Consider the following 23,552-nt stretch of genomic DNA (forward strand, 5'->3'; position numbering starts at 1 on the left):
ATGGAATGGAATGCCAAGAACGACCGAGGAGCCTGGTGCTTGCTTTTGGAGATGCCTTGTGTGAATGTCGCGTTGGTGATTGAGAATTTGAGATGTTTTCTAACAGCACGTAAAGTAAAGCAGAGGCGGGCAACATGTTACGAAAAAACAATATCAAAAGACTTAACAGACTGTGGTTAAAAAGATTTCAATCCCAAAAACAAGTGAGACAGACAGATATCTCCAAGAAAATGAAGAAATAACACTGGATGAGACGATGGCACTGGAGTGTTGACACTGATACCAAAAGTGGAGAACGGGCGGTGACCCCATATTTCGGTGAATATCCAATTCGTCCTTTCGGTTGAATCCTGACCGAGAGTCACGTGGCCTGAAATTTTCAGATCGCAGGGGGGAAAAAAAGTTCTTTGGCCTCCATAGCATCCACCCAAAGCCTGCGCCGGCCACCTTCTTCCGCCGACAACCACCACCACACTCACGCCAGTTTAAACGCCGACTTCAAGATGCATTTGATGTACACTCTCGACGAGGCGGGCAACCGTCTGTACACCTTGAAGAAGGTTGCCGACGGCAAGGTCACCAAGTCCGCGCACCCTGCCCGTTTCTCCCCCGACGACAAGTGGTCGCGCCAGCGCGTCACCCTCAAGCGTCGCTTCAACCTTCTTCTCACCCAGCAGAGTGAGTACATGATCTCTTCCCATCGTGGCCATTGGTTGCAGTGACTAATTACCCCTCCACAGAGACCGAGTAATTTCCTAAAACCAAACGAACGGCATCTTACCATCATATACCCGGCCGAGACACAACCGTTCCGACCAGCATCACATGACGGCGACGGATTGTTCGACTGGCAGGAGAGAGCGTCAGCACTGCGCAGCGTGGGGAAAGAGCATAACGGTTCGCGGGTGCTCCCCGATCCATGGCTCTGGCACATAAAAACTAAAGGCGTTGGGGGGGAAGGCTTGTGTTCATGGGGAAACCGGAGTCTGTTACACGGTCCGTTTTGGGGCAGACCGCTCTGCGATATCAAGCAGAAGCGACGCATTTAAGAATTCAACCTTATTTTGTCTTCCCAGTCCTATGAAGAGTGCCCTTTACCCATCCGTCCATCCTTTTTGAGGTCTATCATGGTATCATGCAGAACATTTAAACATCTCGTCGACCGCCACACAGCCAGACTATGCCGTCTACCTCTTCTTGCGCCCGTTCACGTTTCTTCCAGGGCCCAACCGCACCTTTCCGTTGTTGCTCGTACGATCACCCGTCAGGATGCTTGGTAGGTAATCCTCGTCCATGAGGTCCCTGCGACGGGCGCGACGGTTTTCACCAACAGCCTTCTCATACTCCCTCTGGTCCTCCGCAAAGATGAGGTTGGTACCCCAATTGTTCTTGCCGCCGGCATGTTTCGCCAGCTTGCCGCTGGAGGTTCCAGCGACCGGCTTGGGAATGCTGAAGACATTGCCTCTGTTGTTCCACTGGAAGTTGCGCTTCAGGTGGATTTTGAAGGAGCCGTCCTCCTCGGTGGTGCACGAGGTTCGCGTGAGCGTCGCTTGTCCGCAGCTGGGGCAAAACTGCTTGTCCATCTTTTTACAGACCTGGAAGCAGCCGTGGCAACGCAGAACCCAGGTCTTGAGCTGTGTAATGCGCGACATGGCAGGCGACAGCAGGTTGAGCCCAATTCTTAGGGCGACGTTCTGCATGGCATAGTCAGAGGTGAGAATGCCCACCTTGACGTCGACTGCCGGCTCCGTCGGTTGGAGCCTCTTGCTGTCCTTCTCCTTGTGCTTCTTGACGTTGGACGGCGTGATCCAGCCGTCCTCGTCGTCCGATGCGTCTTCCTTTGCGACGACTGCTTCGGCGGTACTCTCTTCGACCGCCGCTTGCTCCTCGTTGGGCTTGTCCTCTTGAACTTCCAGTTTCTCCATCTCTTGTGTGATGTCCGTCGCATCCGCAATCGCAGGCGGAGCTTGCGTTGCCTCGTCGCTTGCGGTCGCCTCAGTCTCGGTGCTGTCTGCATTCCCCTTCACCCCCGTAGAAGTCTCGTCTTCGACTGTCTCGCCTTGGACCGAGGACACCTCTTGGTTAGGCTTACCCTCGGCAGCATCGCTGGTGGCTGACTTTGGGGTGTTGGGGATGCGCTGATTGGGGTCCTTGCGAAGTCTAGAGTCGCCACCATTCTTCTCGACATCGAGCTCGTAGGTAAGAGCAAGCAGGTGCAAATCGGGTCTGCTGAGAACTTCGAGATCTCCAGTGCGGCGCGCAAAGTTGGTAACGAACTTGATGCTGTCGGGACGCGGGTTGCGCAGCTTGACGAAGGGCATGAGGGTAGTCTGGACGCGGGTGCGGGTGTTGACGTCGCGAATCTCGTCGATGATGGAAGGGAGCATGAACAGTTCGTCGGCCCGGGCGAGAAGAGTGCTCACGGGAGGGTCGTTCTTGATCAACGGACCGGTATCGAGGACGAGGGTGTGGATGGGCTTGCGCTCTTGGGTCGCCGCGGGGCTAGCGACCGCTGGAGCGGGCGCCGTTTCAATAGACATTTTGGCGGTAATGGATATTTCGCCAGTTACTCCAAGCAGTCCGGAAATATTATCGACAGTCGAAAACTTGCAGGGCCACTTCAAATGCAGTCGCAACGCGGGCGATGATTAGGAGAGGCGGCGAATTGATTTTGAAAGGTACGGGAAATTTCCTCTATCGCGGGGTTGTGGTGGGGTGTAATTTTTTTCGATAAGCCAGTGCTGCTGCGCCCGTACCTGTCGGTCAGTCACACCAGGTCCCCGGCCTCACCGCTCACCTCAGACCGCTTGCTCGGTGAACAGGTCGTACTCTAGCTCACCTCGGGTCCTCACCGCCCTGCACCCAAATTGCGATTGCAACATGGCCGCTCAGGTCAGGTGCAGATCAATTTGAACGTCACAGGGAATACCATGACAGCAGGAAGACGCCGACGCTACCGCCGCGTGCGCCGTAGGCATTGCTCAACATCTGCAAAGACCGATCACGACATCCCCAAGATCTGCGTCTCCTCAAGTCCGGCAATGGACAAATGACGGCTAGCTGATCCGCCTGAATGCTGCGGAAAAGTAAGATCCCGCCAACCAAGGTTGCGATGAAGCTTGTGACTGTAACTATGCCAAAGACACGTCGGCTGTCGGTCAGTGTTGAATGGAATTGACTCGTCTGTGAGGTGCATCTGTTGGCCAGAGCATCTCAAGCTTGCGATCAAATCAGAGTCAGTGATGGATGCTTTTCAACACGCAATATGCCTGTATCACATCTCTCCTCAAACCGTTCAGAAGAACAGAACGGTTCTATGAAAAGCAATCGGGCACATGTCAGATCAAGATGCTCATGCAGGCACCTCTGCGGCTCTCGGTGTCGGCTCTCGGCCAAACAGACCGACAGCCTGCCATGCGACAGAACAATGTGGAATATTTTGCGCTCTTCCCGGGTCTGTGTGTCGCGTGACCGTGCTCTCATCGGAGCCTCGAGTTTGAATGAAGCACCGTTGAAGTGATCCGTTACAAATGGTACGTGATTTATGTGTTCTAATCCAGCTGTTTCTTCTTCGGTCTCTGGTGTCTGGTGTCCAGTGACGACCGACTGCCGACCCGGGGATCTGGCGGTGGATGATGCTCCATTCAACACGGTGTAAGGTGAGTTCCTTGATCAAGGTATTCCTGACGTGGCTCTCAGTGGACCTGTTGGGCTTTTGCTTTCCGAAGCTGCCGTCAGGAGCGATGTGTGCTTCGTTAAGATGACATGAATTGTACAGCCTCATCTGTCCACCTAAGTAGCTATCAATGCCGAACAATGAAGACTCTGGGTTTACCGTGGTATGTAAGTTACCTAGGTAGTTTAGGAGCCAGCTCCGTCTCACTGGCTGCCCTGTCCGTTGCAGTCGGTGGCAATTTTCAGGGCAATCTTGACGAAGCTGGACCCCGTCATTCCCCGGAGAGTTTTTCGGGCAACCGAGTTGGGGGGACAAGGGGCCACTGTGAAGTACCTACTTCGTCGTCAGACACCCCCCTAGAGTGTCTCCGAAAGAGCCCCGGCTACCTACCATTTGTTGCTTTCGTCCGCGGGTAATGGTTGATGAAGAGAACGGTCACTCACTTGTGCCTGCATTCCGTTCCCTGCTTCCACCTGCCGTACTGCGTATGTACACAGCTGCTCATTGCCTTGCCTTGCCTTGCCATTGCTCCATTGCCTTGCCTGCCCCGAGCAGAAAATTGTTCTAGCTACGGATAGACCTCCTCCCATCACCTTTTGTTACACGTACAGCCACCGGCTACCTTGTTGTTCCCCGGATTTATCCTGCATGTTTGTACCTACCGTTCACAGTAAACACTCAGTCGCATACACACACGCGCGCGCGCGCAGAGAGAGGACTGGACACACAGGTCGCCGTGTTCTGAGTTGAGACCCACGCCGATTGTTCCCCGGAATGGGAAATCCATGAGCCCTTAGACCGAGCCTCATCCCTCTCCATGTCTGCAGCAGACGCCGCCGAGTTCCGGTGACAGGAATCGAGGCCGCGCCCACGCGTATTCGCTCGTGTCTGGGACAATGGCAGACTTATTCGGTAGTAGCAGCGGCAACAGTAACAATCACCCCCAAATCCCAAACACCATCAATCACAATAGCAACGACAACCTGGGACATCACCTCCGACCCGACGGACCACCGACAGCCGCACCCGCGACCACCACCAACAACATCCAGTCCGACCTGTCTGCTCCCTCGGCCTCAGCCTCAGCCGGTCCCGGTCCCGGTGCTGCCACTGCCGTGACAGCATCAGCCTCGTCCGTGTCTCCGAAGCCAACCAAGCGGTCCTCGACAACGACATGCGTCACTTGTCGAGCCCGAAAGGTCCGTTGTGATGGCCGCCGCGAAGTATGCAGCAACTGCGACCGTCTCGGCTTCAACTGCACCTACGAGGATCCCAACTCGGACCCCAATGGCCTCTCATCCGGTCCATCCTTCCCCTTACCCCGACGTCGCGTACGTCAAGCTTGTGAGAGCTGTCACTCCCGCAAGGCCCGGTGCAGCGGCGACACCCCGGCCTGCCAAAGATGTCGTAACCAGGGCATCGAGTGTGTTTACCGGGCATCCAAACGAGCTCGCCTGAGCATCCATCACGCTCCCCGTGTCGACCAAGTTGTAAGATCACCTACGACATCATCGGCTGCCGCTGCCCGTGAGCAGCAGGTGCGTCGGTCACAGTCTAGAGATGATGGCGCTCACGACTCCGATGCCGGTGGGCCGGAAGTCATGGCCTCCAACACCCCAAGTACTTTCAACCAGGAACTGTAGGCTGGCTCTCATTCAATTGAAATATAGCTGTTACTAACTATTCACAGCTCGGCGTCTGATCCCCAATTCGAGTCGCTCATCAGTCGAGCACTCGACAATTTCTTTCGTCATGTTCATCACATCCCCATGCTCTCATTCCTACATCGTGCTTCACTCATGCAAAGGCACCACGCCGGTGGTCTAGACCGACCACTGCTGCTCGCTCTCATCGGCATCACGAGTATGCTCACCGACCTGGGGCCAGGCACGAAAGAGTATGGTGAGAAGTGTGTCGATGAATCCGAGGCATTGATTCTGAAAAGCTTGGAGAACCCCTCAACCATCAAGGTTCAGACACTCGCCCTCATAATCAAATACCGCATCTTGACTCGGCGCTTCTCCAGCGCCTTTGTACTCGCCGCCACCGCTGCGAGATTTGCCATGGCACTGCGTCTTAATCACGAGAACAGCGACTTGTGCTTCTTGGCTCAGGAATCAAGACGTCGCCTCATGTGGGCGTTGTTCATGATCGACCAGGGCATGGCCGGCGGATACCGAGATCTCACCTTGTGGTCTCCCGAGCTCATCCATATCCCGCTTCCATGCAACGAGCGAGACTTTGAGTTTGATCTCGCACCACCTTCGATGCGAAGCTTGGTTCCTCAGCCCGACGAGTCCGAGAACGACGACATCGGCAGCCTCGCACTTCACGTACGTATCCTCTGGGTTCGCGGCCGGATCTTGAAGTTTGCCAAAAGAGCGGCGGCCTGCTCCAACGACGATGACCTGGCTCGCATGCGTGATCAGCTGCAAGCATTTGCCAAGGAGCTCTCAGAGTTCGCCGAAAGATTGCCCGTATCTTTCCGGTGGTCCGATAACAGCCTGCGGCTGCGAGCGTACTCGCCGCGACTCTGCGTGTTCATCATGATTCACATCTGGTGGCGTCAGTGCCATTGCGATCTGTACCGATTAGGACTCGTAGGACTGCGAGACTCCCTTTCACGCACTGCCGCTGAACGGCTAGGACCCGACTTTAGCGCCCAATGTCAACGGCAATGCTTCGAACATGCCCTGGAGATGTCCAACATGTTTACCTCCATTAAGCAGTTGGACCACTACCCTGTAGCAGACTTGGATATGCCTGTCTGTGCTTATCAGTGTGTCCGCATGCTATATTATATCTACCATCTCAACGCGGAGGAGTATGGTCTCACCCCTGACGTCCTCCGGAAGAAGGCTTCGATCTGTCTTGACGTCACTAAGGGTTGTTGTTCCGGAACAGCAGCAAACGCAATTGTGAGTCTTGCAATCACACTAGTTCCCTTCACCGCTGACTTCTCCCCCAGCAAACCGATCTACAGCGTCTCATGGACCACGGTCTCTCAATACAGGCCACGCCTAGCCGACTGGTCAGTGAAGAACCGCATGACGAGAGAAACGGAAACGGGCCGAAGCGCGTATCGCGACTGGGCCGGGCGAAGCAAGTGCAGCTCGTGGATGATCCGGACAGCGGTGCGCCCGCCGCCGACGAGCTCACCAATCGGCCTTTTGGCATCGGTGCCTGGGAAGACATTCAAGTCGTCGAGTCGGACAAGCCGGACGAGGAGATGTTGCCGGCGCCGCCGCCCGCTGGACCTGGCTCACTCGAGGTCAACAACGCTTTCGAGGGCGCGTTGGACAGCCTTGACTTTAACATGGAGCCCATGGGTCTAGAATCCCTTGCTTGGTTCTCCAACGAGTGGTCTCAAGGAGACTTTCAGGACTTTCAATGAAGCGGGGGATACTTCACAATCAGACGAAAAGCCCCGATGAGTTCGTAAACTCGGGTGAAACGGGAACGAAATTGCCGTCTTGCCGATGACAAAGGGGCAGAAACTGACAGCCGCGAACCTTGAGGTTGGTACTCGGCACGATATGACAAGAGTCAAATTGCAAAGTCAGGGATCTATCATTCATGTGTAAGTATTTTCTTATGAAGTACACAAGCAGCTTGCTAAAGGCGAGCCGCCAGATAAGCAGGATGTGCTACACACGTACAGCTAGTCTATTCCGTACCAATTATCCCACCGGCGATGGACCCGAAACCCTCGGGAGTTTAAGTGCCGCCGCGCTCTTTCTTGAGTCAATAACGGAGGCTTCGGCGGCATATCTCAGATGATAAGGGTCTTCAAATTACGCTGCAAACCTTGCTGGGAGATAGCAAGGTAACGTGCCAGACCATGAAGCAGATGGTCTGATGAATCCGGATGCAACTTGCGAAAAACCATGACAACCGGGTGTGGGCATTATTGGAGAGGCTTTGAATAAACTCATGAGAGTACTCATAGGATACATTCCTCTGTAACGTCTTAATGTATACCTACATCTCAAAAAGACACGCAGCGTCATGCCATTGTGCCAACATCCACCAGACCCATACTTATTCTACCGCCTGTGAATGCTAATGTTCAGTTCCAAGGGCTTTCTCAAGAATCCCTCCTTGGTATCCATGTAGTCTTGCTTCAATTCGACGCGGTAACGCCTCGCCCACGTAGCCACAATAAGCTTCATCTCCATCTCGGCAACATTTCTGCCCACACAGGCGCGGGGACCGTGGCTGAAAGGAATGAAGGCGTTCTTCTGCCTGGTCGTGACAGACTCCCATCTCTCCGGGCGGAAGTCGTCCGCGTCGGGGCCCCAGATCTCCTTGGAGTGGTGCATCGTGTACGACGGCACGCTGAGGACGGTGCCAGGTGGGAAGAAGTGGCCGCGGATCGACACGCCCTGGGAGTCGGCGGGAATCTCGCGCGGCAGACCGATACCGGATGTGGAGTGGAACCGGAGCGTCTCGTTGATCACCATGCCCAGGTAGGGCAAGTCGCGCACCATTTCGTAGGTAGGAACATCAACGCTAGCGGGAATCGCAGCGTCCAGCTCGGCCTGGAGCTTCTCGATGACACCGGGGGTTCTGGCAACGTGGAATAGCAGGGCGCATGATGAGTTGGACGTCGTGTCGCTGCCTGCAATGAGCTGCGTCAAGGCCTCGGCCGTGAGCTCCTCTCTACCAAGCGGCTGTCCCTTGTCGTCGCGACCCTCCATCAAGCGGGCAAGGAGATCCAGACGGTCGACATCGGGAGGGTTGTCCAGACGAGCCTTGACGCGAGCAATGGCCATTCCGGCGAGGTTCTGCACGGCCTCGAGACCTTGGCTGAAGAACGGGTCCGGAATGTACTTGGCCCAGGGCTTCATCTCGGGGTAGATTCCCAGCGTAGCAGACACCTCGCCACGGCGGTTGAGAATCTCAATGGCCGGGGCGTAGATGGGCGGGCTGTTTGGTGATTCACGGACCTCGGCAATGTCGGCACCAGCTGCCAGCATACCAAACGGCGCACCAAAGGCGAGGTCGCCGATCACGTCAAAGGCCAGATAGTTGAACCACTTGAGGCAGTCGAGCACGGCGCCCTGCTTGGCCGGGCTGTTCTGAATCAGCTCGTCCCACTTCTTGACGAAGAGCGCGAGGTTCTCGTGCATGTACGGCTCGAACTGGCCGATGGATTTGACAGAGAAGGTGTGCGAGACAATCTTGCGCTTGCGGGAGTGCTCATGGCGGTCTCGGGTGTTGAAGAGGCCTCGCTGGATGGAGACGAAGGCATCGTAGAAGTTGCTGGTGCGGGGTCAGCTAGTGTCTCTTCTGAGGAAGCATACGGGTGCGTATTGCTTTGCTCAGGTTCACATATACGTACGATTTCAGGAATCCATTTCCGTGTCCGTAGATAATGTTAATCGCATCGTCGTCCGCGATGCTCACGTGGTTGGGCTGGATCCGCACCACAGGACCCAGCTCCTTGTGAAGCTTATCAACCGTCTCGTATCTGTCTCCGCGCCGGACAATATACAGCAACCAGAAATTTGTGAACTGCGCCGGGAAGGGAGAGGGGATGCCACGCAAATGTGCGTACGTGACAAAGTACGGGTATAGGTAGTAGGCCACCAAGCCTGCAGCCAGCAGGGCCGGTGCCCATGGCGAGATGAGAAGCTCGATGAGGGCCATCGTGAGGGTCTGCTTTTCTCAGTGCGTCTCAATTCTCTCGGATCAGGAATTGTGTGAAGAGAAATATTGTAAAAATAAAATAAAAAAAGATGGGGAAGCGAAGAAGCGAGACTGATATAAACCAGTTGAGACCAGGTCATCCACACATCAGCAACGTTTACGGGAATAATCAAAAAGTGTCGAGACTGGGGCGCCGGGGCCTTCTTGTAGTCGTTTTGGTCCTCTCACATGAGTCTTTTTTGAAATAGAAGGGATGAAGGGGAAAATGCTAAAACTAGCACCGCCGAGACGGCCGTGACGCTATGCGTTAAGCTTTCTTCGGACCCTGCTGGGTGGATCTTGCGGGGATGCGCGGAGAACCGGTGTCTGTCCAGCCGCCGCCTCTCTGTGGCTCCTGGGCTCCTCTGGGCGCCTCCGAACTCGTTCTAGTGTAAGAGAAAGACGGTGCTGAGGCCAAGGAATGACCACGTCTAAACACGAAATGCCCCAAGACGCTCCCCTTGGAGCCCCCGCGCCCCCGCACCCGGCACTGAGCCCGGCAAGTACGGGCGAGACGGCAATGAATATCGGGATCACGACTCGGCCTACAACGGCGTTTGAAGACGGCGCGAGGTCGTCTTTCTTCCGTCTCTCCAACCGATCCCACCGCCTCAAGTGGGTTCGCTCCGTCATGCAGCTCGGCTTGGCCGCACGTCATATGCCCCCTAGACATGTGTCAGTCTGCAGTCACTGCGTGTCGTGTTTCCTCCCTGACGAGGCCTTGGAGATAGGAGAGGTTCAGTAATCGTTGGTGAAGTAGTGGTCCATATTTTTAGATTGCATACTAAACACGCCGTGAATATATCAACAAGCCACTTGCTAAAGCCCGTTTTCCAATGCCCCAAGAAACTCCGTAGCTGATGCGCTGAGTCTGAGTCGCATGGCTAAATGATGTGAAAATAACGAGAATATGAATGGCGCCGTGTCTCACGTCTTCTACGGTGAAGCAAGGCCGATGTCGCTCTCTTTCTATGTATAGAATCTCAAGATGCCCCAGTGTCATTTCAGCATGTATGATAGGTCAGGCAGATTCCGCAAAATCTGCTGCACCAGCTCAGAATCGTCGGTACTATTCCGCGGCTGAGCTGTGGACGGGGTCCCTAGGCCCGATGTTAGAGGCGTGTTCAGCAGCCCTCCCGCAGATACGCCGGCTTTACCATCGTGAGATGGGGCTGGCGGGTCGATCGAGTTTGGCGCTATGGAGATGTTCGGTGGTCGCTTCTTCACTGACGCCGGTCTGAAGGCGTACGTCGACTCTGGCGGCTTAATCGAACCGACTTGGCTATGGGGTGCGCCTGCTGGTGCAGCTGGTGTGGAGGCGGGGGCGGGGCGGATTACATTGCCAATATCCTTGACTCCTGATTTGCTCTCCTCCGCTGTCTTATTCCCGGTGCCGAGACTTTCGGGTCTGGGGTTGGAAGCCAAGGGGCCGTCAGAGGGCGCGGTCAGCAGTGCATCGGGTAGCGGGTTCGTCGAGAACGAATCCCAACTCGTCTTGGGAAGAGACGTCGAGTCTGTTGCTTCTGCAGTTGTCGGAGAAACCATGTCGCCCCATTCATCGTCCTCGTCTTCATCCTCTGCCTCTTTTTCAGACGGCTTATCGGCCGTTGAAGTCGCAGGCACGAATGGCTTAGTGGACGCAAAGACAGGCAAGGAGGCATGCGACTTTGGTGTGTTGTCAAAGCCTCGGAAACCGAGGGGAAGCGGTTTCGCGAAGTTAGTGCGCTCAGGTGCCTTTGCTTCTTCTCCTGCCTTTGTATCACCAGATGCAGTGCTCCAGCCGAACGAGGCCAGTCCTCCCCAATTGTCCTTGGCCTGAGCAGAAGCTGGCGTGCTCTCCTTGGACGCAGGAACCATGGGTGCCGTCGAAAGAGAAGGCAGAGCATGAATAGAGTGGGTAGGTCGATGCACGGAAGCTTGCCGCTTTGCTTTGCGTCCAAACACCCGATCCAAGTCAACTGGCGTCGACTCTGTTGTCGAGTCCCAGCCAAAGAACTTGCCGCCTGCTTTCCTAGCCAGACCTCCCCGGAAAGCGCGTCCTCCCATTGAGTCTTCCTCCATCCACCTGCGCACAATCTTCATCGTCTCATCTCGCATCGTGGAGTTCATCCAAGTGATACGGACATAATTCTCATCGTGTCCAACGTTGAATTTGCGAAGGGATTCGTGGCGCGACAGCCGATACCACATCTTGCGTTCTGATATGCCGGTGAAACTGTCGGTGATGATCCGGTCCGTCACGTCTCCCGGGTCTTCTGGTGTTGGTAGAGAGGTAGACTCAGGTACTAAGGCGTCTAGATTGCTTAAGTCGACCACGAAAGGATCGTGCTCTGGAACCTTTGGCTTTCGAAGCTCCTCCCATTCGTTTGCAACGTCGCTTTGAGTCTTGGCGGAATCCTTCTCAACGTCTTCAGTGGAGGATGCTTGCACCGGTCTTGATTCGTCGTCGTTCGAGGATATGGAGTCATCCAAGTCATGGATCGAGGCATCGTCTGTACTTGCGTTCAAATCTCTGCTGGCACTTCGCCGGGGGGGAGGCTGCCGCTCGGGAGTGACGGTTGTCCTCTTGGCTATTCCATCGTACATCTCTACCAAGGACTGGACCTTGGACGAGGCTTTCCTCTGTATGCTCTTGGCAATTGGGTTGTCTTCGATCGAAGTTATGGGGGAGTCGGCGTGTGGCACATCTTGAGGTTCGTCGTCGTCGTCATCTTCAACTTCGTCCTCTTCTCCAGATGATGCGGATGCTGAGGAAGGTGACGGCCCGTCAAACTGCGCAGGTTGATAGTCGTTCACGGGAATATCCGCGATGTCGTCGGGAGGCTTGGATATGGATTCGAGTATGTCTTGGTGGAAGTCGAAGATGGGGCGTCCGTTTGTTGAATTACTTTCAGGTATTATTTGTCTCGGGGTATCTGGTTCGAGCTCAATGGTGGGAGTGTCAAGTGCCGTCGACGGCACATCGGGTATCTGGGGCAGTTGCGCCAAAGGCTCGGGGTCGTCTTTGGTGAAGGAGGAAGCATTTGCCCATGGATCTGGTGAGAAGCGGCCTGACGATAGGCTATTTGGTGTAGTTGGTGCCCTCAGGCCTGGCGAAGCTGAGCGGCTCAAGGGCCATTTGGGAGTGCTGCTCTTGCGACGGGGCCTCGGCTCGTAGCTGGGGGTGAGCTGCTCAATTGGCGCAGGCTCGTTGCCCCAAGCCCATGGCGACGCGTTCGAAGCTTTGGCGGGGTCCGGAGACGCCCAATCGCCAAACGCATCGTCGTCTAGCCCCCATGGTGACTGGGCAGAAGGCAATGTCAGATTGCTCGGGGTGGAGAGGAAGGCGGCGGGCGGAGGTTCGAGGATGGTCTTGGAGGGACTGGTTGACGGCGCGGTGGGATTGTCGGAAGTTGCCCACGGGGAGCCCCATGGATCGTCCATAGTGTGGAACTACAGCTCATGTTGTTGTCGATGCTCAATCGAAGGGATCAGGCCTTCGCGCATCGGCGGATTGTGGTGATCGGAGTCCGAGATTAGATGGCCATGGTCGACGGTTCGCGATGCGCAGCTCGAGAGGTCGGTTCCTGGGGTTGGTGGCAATGGCTGAGGTATCAGCCTAGGTATCCGTACGGGATGACGGATGCGGCGTTGGAGGGGGGCGCAAATGTCTCAATCGGTCAGGAAACAGCGACGGCACCAGCGTGGAACATGGAAAAAAGGAGCTTCTGCAACGCAGGAGGGAATGGACTGTGATGGCAAGCGAGGACACTCGTGGAATGGACGGCTGCATGTCCCAGACCGCGACCAGTGGACTACCCATGTCCAGGGACTCCGGACCCACGTCCAAGACAACAGCGCTGTCTCACGGTTCCTCGGGAGCTTCAGCAGCGTCTATTTTGGCTGGCTGCGGCCGGCCTGAGCGTTGTCTTCAGCACCGGAGGATGCTGAGCTAAGCGAGTTGACTAAGCCTGTCACTGTCAACTCTCAGCTCTCATGGAGAATTATTTGCTTTCCAAGGTGCGTTATCGAATCCCAGGTTCTGGCTGCCTGCAACTTCACCCCTTTGTTTCGAGGAGGACAGCTCGAGTATCATCGCCAAGACGCCCCGGCAGTAGGTACACCGACCAAATGCAGGTCGCGACGTGGTATCGTTGGTTGGCTGCCCAGCCGTTTACTCGCTCAAAACAAATCGAGAGCTCGATGCCGAGGTTTAGCCAGCCGGAGGAGCAGGATAAGAAGATTAGATACGGAGGGGAGCAGTCACTGTCCATACACCTTTTAATTCACTACGGCCAGCGCCGATGACGGCATGTGAGAGGCGAAAAAAACCTTCCTTTTGGAATGGAAGTCTTCTAGAACGTGTCAAAATTCCGTTCAAAAGCAGCCTCACTGACAATCTGAACGGAGGCTAATCAAACCCTGATCAACCCAGCCACTGGCCAGAATTCCGTCTTTGACTGACCAGTGCTTACCAACCACGGCGCCGATTGATTGACCTGGCCGGCAGAGGCAGGGTGGGGACGGACATCGCAGCTTCGCCGTCTTTCGTTGATTTGAAATGTGCCGCCCTTGACTTGTCTGCATCCTCACATCTCAACAACCTTGGCTTCCTCCTGTGTAGACACAATATTGGAATACCTCGTCATCCGTGCCAGACATTCGACTCTTCTCTCCCTCGGAAACGTCAAACCAACATGTCGCTTTCCAAGGTCAAGCATATTGTGCTGGTACTACCCCGCCATCCCACTGTCCTCGCGACGATCGTACACTGACTGGCTTGTGCAGGTCTTGTCGGGCAAAGGCGGCGTCGGAAAGTCGTCCGTCACGACTCAGCTCGCCCTATCGCTTTCTTTGGCGGGCTTCTCTGTCGGCGTTCTCGATGTCGACCTCACAGGCCCTTCCATCCCGCGCATGCTTTCTACTGAAGCCTCCAAGGTCACCCAGGCACCCGGCGGCTGGCTTCCCGTACCCGTCCACGATGCCGTCGAAGAAAAGGGCATCGGCCCGTTCCGTGCAATGAGTCTCGGATTCCTTCTTCCTCGGCGCGGCGACGCTGTCGTCTGGCGCGGTCCCAAAAAGACGGCCATGGTCCGGCAATTCCTCTCGGACGTCCTCTGGGATGAGACCGACTACCTCCTCATCGACACCCCTCCCGGCACCAGTGACGAGCACATTTCTCTCGCAGAGACTCTCATGCGCGATGCTCGACCTGGCCAGGTGGCGGGCGCGGTGGTCGTCACAACCCCTCAAGCCGTCGCAACCGCCGACGTCAAGAAGGAGCTCAACTTTTGCGTCAAGACTGGCCTTAAAGTGCTCGGCGTCATCGAGAACATGAGCGGCTTCGTCTGCCCGCACTGCTCCGAGTGCACCAACATCTTCAGCTCTGGGGGCGGAGAGGTCATGGCTCAGGAGTTCTCGGTGCCTTTCCTTGGAACCGTCCCCATCGATCCTCAGTTTGGTGAGCTTGTCGAGTCGGGCAAGAGACCGCAGTACCCCCAAGGTACCCAAGTCAACGGTCAGGACCTCAGCCAGTCCAATATGCAGTCAGGCGATACTCTCGTTGAGAAATATCAGGACTGTTCACTCTCAGGTATCTTCAAGGAAATTACGACCAAGTTGACAACGACCGTCGAAAGTCAGGCCCAGTCATGAACGAGTTGAAGAAGCATCCATCACACAACCAAGCAGATGCCATCCGCGCACTTGGTGGCTCAAATGTCCAGGCGATGGTCCAGAGGGACTTGGGTTGAGAGAGCCTTCACGCCCTGCCTACTCCAACAAGATGAAGGCGCTGTGCAGAGACGCCAGCAGCAGCACAACCGGAAGAGTCCCCTGTTGACGCATCATCAAGTTCCCCTCAAATTGCAGCAGCATGACTGCTGCGGATCATGGCGATGCAACGCATTGTCGGCGACAACTGATGGGCAGCGTAGAATACGATGCATGGCATTGGGCAGGCTTGGAGTCAGGACATGTGAGGGTGGCTGAGATTGGCGGAATCCCTGGCCGGGCTGGCGTTCTCCCCAGAAAAAGCCCCGCCAACGTCTCGACGGTGCCTGATTGACATTGGATTGGCCTGCCCTGGAGCGGCCGAACTCAGGCTTCAGTCGCCGAGGGTACCTTATTAGTACTCGCGGTCTCACCGCATTATTGAAAGTGTACCTTACCTTGCGAAACAACGGAGAATACTACGTCGGTTGTTCAAGAGTCAGTGTACTAAACAAGACTCAACCCAATATCAATCGATTATTTACACAATTACTCGCCAGGAAGATTATGTACTCCCCTGACCCCTCTGTTCCCATTGCATGAGTGTGTCTCGGTGTCAAGCCCAGACCACGAGGTAAGGTACAGAGTACAGCAGGGGAGCTGACGAAAATGACGTCTCGCTCCATTCTTCACGGCGCGTCTCCTGCATGGCATAGTCGCCCCCTTCCGCGAGACAAGCCAATTGGCCGTACCTCACGAGCAGACGCATATTATCCGCTGCCCGTTCTCTCCCGGGCAGAGCTCCCCCATAAACCAATGATCTGGCGCGAACATGCGGACGGAAGCTACTGAACGGGAACAAGATGCAGCGAGGAAGGGCTGGTCAACAGAAAGAAACGACCAGATACATGAGATGAAAAACACCTCCTCATAAGGTTCCCTGTCGCTGTTTGGCTGTTTGGGCTGAAATTTTCCAGGTTAGGTGGGGGACGACAACGCGCCCAGCCCGCCGAGGGTGGACACTGGCCTGACGGGACGCTAGGGGAGGGGTACCTAGAAATACCTAACCTTACCTGGGTGTTCAAGACAGGGAACCGCCAATCGCCGATGCGCAGAATCAACTTTTTTTTCCACTTTGTGTTCCCCTCCACGGCCTCCACAGAAAACCACAACCACAACAACCTCGCGGAATCTAGCTGGAAGCTTCAAAATTCGAGCTTGATCCTGTCTTCCACCCTCAAGACACGTTGTGCGACTTGAAAACCCGTCCGCCTTGTTTCGTTCTGTCGAGAGCTGCTCTCTGACTAGTTCGATCACTTCAGCTTCAATTTTTGCCATCGCCGGCGCATCACTCTCTGCCGTCACGAGACTCCTCCTCGACACCTGTCCCCCGTATCGTGCCAGCGCATCAATCGGAAGCTTCTCCGGCCGACCTTTCTCGAGATACCCATCTAGAGATCCAAATCTTTCGATGATCAATCCTCGAATCTAACACCACATCACGGTGATACACACGTCGTTGGCCTGCTTCTGCCGCCTTCGCCCCTCCATCTCTGCCGATTTCTGGCCGTCTATGAACCGGATCGACCTCCTACGCTTCCTCTCCAAGCCCGCAAAGTACGTTTCTCCGTCCTTCTCCCATTCTCTCCCTCTTTGGGTCTGCTGTAAAGCTCCAAGCCGCCGGGAATGAGGTGTTGGTCCTTTGAGGACCAGCCATGCTTTTGCAATCTACCATCCTTCTTCTCCTCATGTTACTAACAGATTTTCCCAGGCCCAGATAACACCTGCTGATATTCCAAGCACCAACATACTTCGACTGACTGCCCATACGAGCCTCTTTGTCTTCCTCGTCCGTACCCTCAAACCCCGATCACGCAGATAACCTCGTCTGCTAGGTCCGATACTCCACCACAGGTATCGGTGTCTGCCAGAGCGAGGCCCTTCTATCGAGCCAACATTCCGCTCCCAAGGGTCTTTTTCCTACCCCTCCAAGCCCGGCCTCCCTAACGTCCTTTCGAGTGACGTTAAAACCCCTCTATCAATACCATTGCTGCTGGCTCCGCCAGCCTCAACGAACGTCCACCCTCCTGTGGGCCTACTCTCTCAAACGAACGCCGCAAAGTTCGTTTGAGTGGTAGCTAGTGTCCCGCGGACTTCTAGCCCTCCTGTTCCGAGAACACCACATCTCCATCTCGTCAATAATATCCCGGGTCGCGCCCAGATAGCCCGCCCCGCTGAAGATGGTCAACCTCTCGGTCCCCAACAACTACACCTTCTCTCCGTCTGAGGCAACTCCTCATCTGACTATCAATCACGATGTCGCTGCCGATCTAGACTCGAGCAACGCCTTCGAGGGCCCCGAGAAGCTCCTCGAAGTCTGGTTCGCTCCTGGTCCCGACGCTCTCCCCGCGAGCGCCCAGCCCGATGGACTGAAGGCTGTCTCCGCCGACACTTGGGTCACCATGCTCGACATGGTCAACTGCAAGATCTTGTCCGTCCTCGAGTCCGACTCCGTCGATGCCTACCTGCTCTCCGAGTCCAGCTTGTTTGTGTTCCCCCACAAGCTCATCCTCAAGACCTGCGGCACCACGACTTTGTTGCTGGGCTTGCAGCGTCTGCTCCATATCGCTGCTGAGCACGCTGGATTCCCCTTCCACAACGCAAAGGCGGCCACCGACATCAAGGCTGCCGCGACCCCCTACCGCGTCTTCTACAGTCGCAAGAACTTCCTGTTCCCTGATCGCCAGGAGGGTCCCCATCGCAGCTGGAAGTCGGAAGTCAAGTACCTCGACGACATGTTTGAAGGCGGCAGTGCTTACATGGTTGGCAAGATGAACGGAGACCATTGGTACCTGTACATCACCTCGCCCAACCAGACCTTGACACCTCCCCGCACTCCCGAGGAGAAGGAGACCCCTCTTGGGTCTGCGTCTCGTATCCCGACTGGCAGCGTTGCCAGCTTCAGCAGCGGTGTCGAGGAGCACAACGACGAAACTTTGGAGATTCTCATGACCGACCTCGACCCTGAGAATGCGAAGCAATTCTATTTGTCGCACGCGAGTGCGGTCGCTAGCGACAAATCGCATCTGCTGCAGACTCAGGCTGCTCGAGACAAGGCCCACGAGAGCTTGGGCGACCTTTCCCAGGTTCCTGAGAAGAGTTCTGATGAGGAGGTGGACGTTTTCAGCAACATTGGCGAGTCGGACCTCACCGATGCTGACCGCGCTGTCAAGGAGGCTATGACAACGGAGGGCCATGCTCTCGGTACCGTCGTGTCTGAGGGATGCGGTCTGTCCAGCGTCTACCCCACAAGCAAGTACCCCGGTGCGCGTGTCGATGCCTATCTCTTCAGCCCCTGTGGTTTCTCCGCCAACGGCGTCGTTCCTGCCATCACCGACGATGAGGACGCGTCCAAGAGCGAGAAGGGGGCCAACGCTGCTCACTACTTCACCGTCCATGTGACTCCTGAGCCCGACTGCTCGTTTGCCTCTTTCGAGACCAACGTGCCCGGCGGCCAGAGCGGCCGTACCACCGCGGAGATCATTGAGCACGTCGTAGAGATTTTCAAGCCTGGACGTTTCAGCGTTACCCTATTCGAGGCCAAGGGGAAGAGTGCCAACCCCTACGGTATGGGTGATTTTGTCTCCAGAACTACTGCGGCCCAGCGTTTGGTTGACCCTGTCCGGGGATACCGTCGTATCGACCGCATTGTCCATGACTTCGAGGACTACGATCTCGTGTTCCGTTTCTACGAGAAGGAGGACTGGGCGGGTGATCGTGAGGCCCGCCTCGGCGAGCTGATGTAGGATGAAAACGGGATTGCGGAGGATACAGTCTCTTCCGTCTTGCTGGACAACCTATTTCCTTGACTTGCCGTAGTTCATACTCCTAGGGCCCGCTCCCAACTTCCTCTCCTTCTCTCGGGGCACTTTGCGAGTAGCAAACCCCCTGCCATTTGCCATCCATCGGCCCGCGCCATATTTTGAACCGAGACAACCTTGGTCCACCACAATACATGATTTTGAGTTATCTTCAATTGCGGCATGATTCGTTGAGCCAATAATAACCTGGCTAGGTTGACTGCCCTGTCCACTAAACCTCGATAGACGTAGTCCATCTCGAGGCCATCTCGATTTAACGTGGAGGACGATCGTCATTCACGATGCTAGATAAGTTTTAGGTCCTCAACATCGATCCGCCAGCCTTTCTTTGGGGCTCTTGACTGACGGGAAATGTTCACGATGGTATGCTGTTCGCAACCGGCTGCATCTGGGGTCTCCAACCTCCAGCTGCTTTCCAGTCCAGCCAAAGTAATTGTTAGTACAGCCCTTGCGTGGAATGCACCAGGCTGATCTGCAGTTTGGGACCTTATCCCGTCGTAGACCCTGTCCTACAAAGGCCTCCGGCCCCCAAAGCTTGTCTTACATTGGAATGTTCCCAGGCCCACCCGCCACAACAGCAAGCGTTGGCCGTCATCGTGATGGACCAGCAATTTTCCAGCCATCCAATGCACAGCGATATATGAACTTGCGCAAGAACAGACAGATGAATCCCCGAAAAATCAAGCGAAACCTGCATGATCAAGTCAACCCAGCTCATCCTCATACCATGGCGCCTCCTCCGAAAGACGACGCCGTGAGCGTTGTCGAGTCGCTGGATGTCAAATCATCTGTATCTGGGAGCGATGTTTCCACAAAGTCTCCGCCGAAGCCTCTTCCCATTCTCTTGAGCATCGCCATGTTTCTCCTATTCATTGCGTCCGGCGGTGGTTTGACCACCTCCGCTCTTCAGTTCAGGCCTTCAAGATCGGGAAAGCGGGACTGTCTCACTCAAAGCTTCATCCTGTTCGCTGTAAGTCCTCGTTACTCGGCACACACGCTCACCGGAATGCTCGCTTAAATTATTGCTAGTCCATGATCTCGCCCATGTATCTCGTGCTACACCTGCTCGTCTCTTTCCGTAACTGCCAGTTCATCAGAAGACAGTCTCTCCAGTCACCTCTGGTCTCTTGGGCCATCATTGTCTCCCGCCTGGCCCTGCTCCTCTGGATTCCGGCAATTATCTTGTCGTGTGGCGCCGTTGCCCACTTCCCAGGGTTTCTCGCGGAGAGCCCCATCACGGAGCTCAACCTGGCGGTGTCCATCGTGGGGATGTAAGTGTTACCCAAACCTCGCAGTGCGTATCATAGTCTGACCTCCCCCCAGCGCCAGTGCCATAGTGGTTGTCCTAGTTCTGGAAATCGCGGCGCATCCCTTCGAGCTCCCCTGCTTCAAGCGGGCCACAACCGTCATCCTCGTCGAAGACGCAGACAAGGAAGCCAAGCCGGAAGAGGAGCCAAAGCCACCCAGCCGACCCCCGAGCCGACAACAAACCCCGCCGGCATACTACTACTTCCCTGCCAGCTACAGACATACCGTCCCGGCACCCGCACGCGCGAAACTCGTCCGCAAAGCCAGCTACCCCAAGCACCTTATGGCCCAGAACGTCCCGCCTGTCCCCGCCATGCCGTACCCGCACCCGGACTCGCTCGGCATCATGCTACCCATCCCGGAGCCGCTTCCCCCGCTGCCCGAGCTCGAACAGACGAACCCAAAACCCAAGATCAAAATCACACCGGCCCCTCCCGACATTCTGATTCCGGGAAAAGGCCTCCCGGCGGACAAGAATAAACCTTGCCCACCTCCGCCGGGAACTGCTTGGGCTAGGGATTGGGAACAGCTGGCGGTGGACGCTGGTGTCAGGCGGAACGGGTCTGTTAGCGACTATGGGTCCTCCGCCGGGACGGAGACTACGGAGGGGCGGTCGGAGGTGGGCGGGAGCGCGTTGAAGCCGCCTCTGCCGTCCATCATTGTCACGCACAGTCCTGAACCGGTTTGAGAATGGTAAGTATGTTGTCGTATGGATTATGGATGAGGTTACGGGTAACGAGGGATGAAGCGTGTTTCTTGTTTTCAACATTCGACCACCCTGTATTATTTCTTTTGTTCATCCCTTTTGTATAGTCGCTACGTGATGTCTGTCTAGTCTCAGTGAACAATCAAGTAATTTGGTTCCATTACCATGTTTCTAGGATCCATCGACACGTTTTCTCGCCCTGCCGAATTCCTCCATGTGGCTTGGTCTCGTATCTCGCATCGGCTCAGATCGTGCCCCGTCCTCTTGGGCATCAGCAAGCCACGTTTCTTGGCGTCGTGTTTCGTATTGCACCTTGTTTCCGCGCAATTCAGGATCTGCAGCTGAAATTTACCGGGGGCCAAGGGATCCTGTGTGAAATTACCCAATGCCACATTCATGTTTTGGTAACACGCTGGCCAAAGAGAGGCGTCAATCGGCGCCACATCGTGAGTTTTAAAGTAGCTGATCTTGGCGTGGAGGATCTTGCAAAGGGCACAGTTGAATAAGGGTGGCATCGCAAGATGCACTTACGTCAGATCATGCCGGGGCATTCTTACGACAAGCTTTGGCTACACGCTTTTTCGACGTATATAAAAGATGGACTACGACCTTTTGATAAACACGTTATTGTATTGCATGCTTTGTCGACATGTCAATTGCTCGAAAGCTGTAACCATGCGAGTGAATCAATCCCTTCTGCTGCCACTCATTGTGGTCTCCGCGCAACCGACTGTCACGATATCTTCAGGGGCCGTCCGAGGCATCTCAACGAACATTGGGGACGGGGTGGCGACAGTAAACAAGTTTCTCGGGATCCCGTACGCTACGACACCAGCCCGATTCTCCCGTCCGGAGTCTCCAGAGCCATGGACAGAGCCCCTTGATGCGACGGAATTTGGCCCAGCTTGCTATCAGAATTTCGGTCTCAATGGTTCGTCCACAATTCTCGAAGGTGACATAGTGTATACTAATCCACAATCTAGAACTTGGTCCTCGTCCCGAACTTTTGCAGACTTTGTTCAACACCCCAAAACCACCCGAGAGCGAGGATTGTCTGCGCATCAACGTCTTTGCGCCGGACTCTACGTCAAACGCCACCCGGGCAGTGTTGGTCTTCATCCATGGCGGGGGCTACCAGATGGGCCACGCAAGGATCGATCTCTCCCCTTTCGCAGCGTATGAGGACATCATCGTGGTGAGCCTCCAGTACAGAACAAACGGTCCGGGCTCCTCCTCCCTGTCATTACATGCGCTAATGTGACCTCAAGTCTTTGGTTTTCCCTCCTCGCCCGACGTCCCCATTCCGGAACGTAACTTGGGGCTCTATGATCAGCGTTTCGCTTTCGAGTGGATTCAGCAGAACATCGAGGCCTTTGGAGGTGATCCCACCAAGGTCACTATCTGGGGCCAGTCGGCAGGGGCTCTCTCAGTCGACCAGCATCTCAAGGCGTATGCCACCGAACTGCCTCTACCGTTTCGCGCCGCAATCATGTCGAGTGGCCAAACAAGCTTCGGTCTGCTCGCATCACCTCCTCCGAGTGATGGAAAAGAGTGGTCGGCACTTGCTTCCGCCGTTGGCTGTGCGAACTCGACTGGCGGCATGGATTGCATGAAGAAGATTCCGTCTGAGGACCTTGTCGAGGCCATGTCGAAACACAGCATTTCATTCGGGCCTGAACTAGATTATGTCACCGTCTGGGGTAGTCCTGCTGAGCTGTGGAGGAGCGGCCGGGTTACCAGAGTCCCAATACTGACCGGAACAGTGGCTGAAGAGGGAAGGAGCCTTGTGAATGATGAGGTTGACCTCGCGAGCTGGCTTGAAGCAAATCTACCGGATGGTCTGATCAAGGAAGAAGACAGAGAGGTGATAGTGTCAGTCTATCGCTCCACTGGCTTGACAACCGACTTCGATATTGCCTCAGCTATAACCACAGACTTCCTTTGGTTATGTGTACGTTTCCTGGTTTCTCGGATGATACAAAACTGACACTACGATAGCCTCAATCTATTCTGTCATCCACGGCAGCCTCCCACAAGATTCCATCATGGCGCTATTACTTCAACACCTCCATTCTCAACTTCTTCCCTGAGGAGTACGCTTGGCTCGGCAAGTTTCATGGCTCAGAGGCCATCCTTCTTTTCACTGATCCTAGCAACACGATCTATACACCCCAATCCTACGCAGTATATGAGTACCTCAGGGGCGCGATCGGGCGATTTGTCAAGGAACCTAATGCGGGCCCAGGATGGCCAGCCGTTGGTTCGCAATACGCACCTCTAGATCTTGTCGTTTTAGGGGATGTCGGCAACGTTCAAACTGCTGTGACGCCGTTCAATACCACCATCTTGGACGAGAGGTGTGGCTTGTACAAGGATATCTACTCAAAGTTGGAGGCCATGTCTGGCTAAAAGTATGTCCTCCCGATTGATAGGAGTGAGCTGATGTAGGCGTGTTTCGAGACAACACAGTCGGTGACTGACAACGTCAACTATTGTCACGGGAATGTGGGAGAGTTAAGATTCCTTTATACCCTGCAGTATTCTATTCAAAGGGCTATTCAAATCGCTATTCAAATCGAACCGATCATCATTCTCGTAC

The 23,552-nt window shown here is 55.2% G+C and overlaps 9 protein-coding genes across 9 annotated transcripts; 6 read left to right on the plus strand and 3 right to left on the minus strand.

Moving 5' to 3' along the window:
• Window positions 1-503: 503 nt before the first annotated feature.
• NOP10 (snoRNP complex protein) lies at window positions 504-751 on the plus strand (the record flags this gene model as incomplete). The annotated part of the gene is made up of 2 exons (XM_053178582.1): window positions 504-678; window positions 741-751. 2 exons carry the CDS (start codon window positions 504-506, stop codon window positions 749-751), a joined length of 186 nt encoding a protein of 61 aa, XP_053037402.1.
• A 436-nt stretch (window positions 752-1,187) lies between these two features.
• Window positions 1,188-2,540, minus strand: COL26b_005744 (uncharacterized protein; the record flags this gene model as incomplete). Its single annotated transcript, XM_053178583.1, has 1 exon — window positions 1,188-2,540. The coding sequence occupies one exon, from the start codon at window positions 2,538-2,540 to the stop codon at window positions 1,188-1,190; it is 1,353 nt and encodes a 450-aa protein (XP_053037403.1).
• A 2,737-nt stretch (window positions 2,541-5,277) lies between these two features.
• On the plus strand, window positions 5,278-7,070 carry COL26b_005745 (uncharacterized protein; the record flags this gene model as incomplete). Its single annotated transcript, XM_053178584.1, has 4 exons — window positions 5,278-5,315; window positions 5,367-6,241; window positions 6,323-6,594; window positions 6,645-7,070. 4 exons carry the CDS (start codon window positions 5,278-5,280, stop codon window positions 7,068-7,070), a joined length of 1,611 nt encoding a protein of 536 aa, XP_053037404.1.
• A 652-nt stretch (window positions 7,071-7,722) lies between these two features.
• Window positions 7,723-9,328, minus strand: COL26b_005746 (uncharacterized protein; the record flags this gene model as incomplete). The annotated part of the gene is made up of 2 exons (XM_053178585.1): window positions 7,723-8,941; window positions 9,021-9,328. 2 exons carry the CDS (start codon window positions 9,326-9,328, stop codon window positions 7,723-7,725), a joined length of 1,527 nt encoding a protein of 508 aa, XP_053037405.1.
• Window positions 9,329-10,366: 1,038 nt separating this feature from the next.
• On the minus strand, window positions 10,367-12,790 carry COL26b_005747 (uncharacterized protein; the record flags this gene model as incomplete). The annotated part of the gene is made up of 1 exon (XM_053178586.1): window positions 10,367-12,790. The coding sequence occupies one exon, from the start codon at window positions 12,788-12,790 to the stop codon at window positions 10,367-10,369; it is 2,424 nt and encodes an 807-aa protein (XP_053037406.1).
• Window positions 12,791-14,043: 1,253 nt separating this feature from the next.
• CFD1 (cytosolic Fe-S cluster assembly factor cfd1) lies at window positions 14,044-15,001 on the plus strand (the record flags this gene model as incomplete). Its single annotated transcript, XM_053178587.1, has 2 exons — window positions 14,044-14,076; window positions 14,135-15,001. The coding sequence occupies 2 exons, from the start codon at window positions 14,044-14,046 to the stop codon at window positions 14,999-15,001; spliced, it is 900 nt and encodes a 299-aa protein (XP_053037407.1).
• A 2,297-nt stretch (window positions 15,002-17,298) lies between these two features.
• COL26b_005749 (uncharacterized protein) lies at window positions 17,299-18,864 on the plus strand (the record flags this gene model as incomplete). The annotated part of the gene is made up of 1 exon (XM_053178588.1): window positions 17,299-18,864. The coding sequence occupies one exon, from the start codon at window positions 17,299-17,301 to the stop codon at window positions 18,862-18,864; it is 1,566 nt and encodes a 521-aa protein (XP_053037408.1).
• Window positions 18,865-19,666: 802 nt separating this feature from the next.
• On the plus strand, window positions 19,667-20,935 carry COL26b_005750 (uncharacterized protein; the record flags this gene model as incomplete). Its single annotated transcript, XM_053178589.1, has 3 exons — window positions 19,667-19,909; window positions 19,969-20,210; window positions 20,263-20,935. 3 exons carry the CDS (start codon window positions 19,667-19,669, stop codon window positions 20,933-20,935), a joined length of 1,158 nt encoding a protein of 385 aa, XP_053037409.1.
• A 946-nt stretch (window positions 20,936-21,881) lies between these two features.
• COL26b_005751 (uncharacterized protein) lies at window positions 21,882-23,362 on the plus strand (the record flags this gene model as incomplete). Its single annotated transcript, XM_053178590.1, has 4 exons — window positions 21,882-21,905; window positions 21,966-22,148; window positions 22,287-22,904; window positions 22,952-23,362. The coding sequence occupies 4 exons, from the start codon at window positions 21,882-21,884 to the stop codon at window positions 23,360-23,362; spliced, it is 1,236 nt and encodes a 411-aa protein (XP_053037410.1).
• Window positions 23,363-23,552: the final 190 nt, after the last annotated feature.

Source organism: Colletotrichum chrysophilum (genome assembly GCF_026319265.1).
Source record: "Colletotrichum chrysophilum strain AFK26 chromosome Unknown scaffold_40, whole genome shotgun sequence".
NCBI lineage: Eukaryota > Fungi > Ascomycota > Sordariomycetes > Glomerellales > Glomerellaceae > Colletotrichum > Colletotrichum chrysophilum.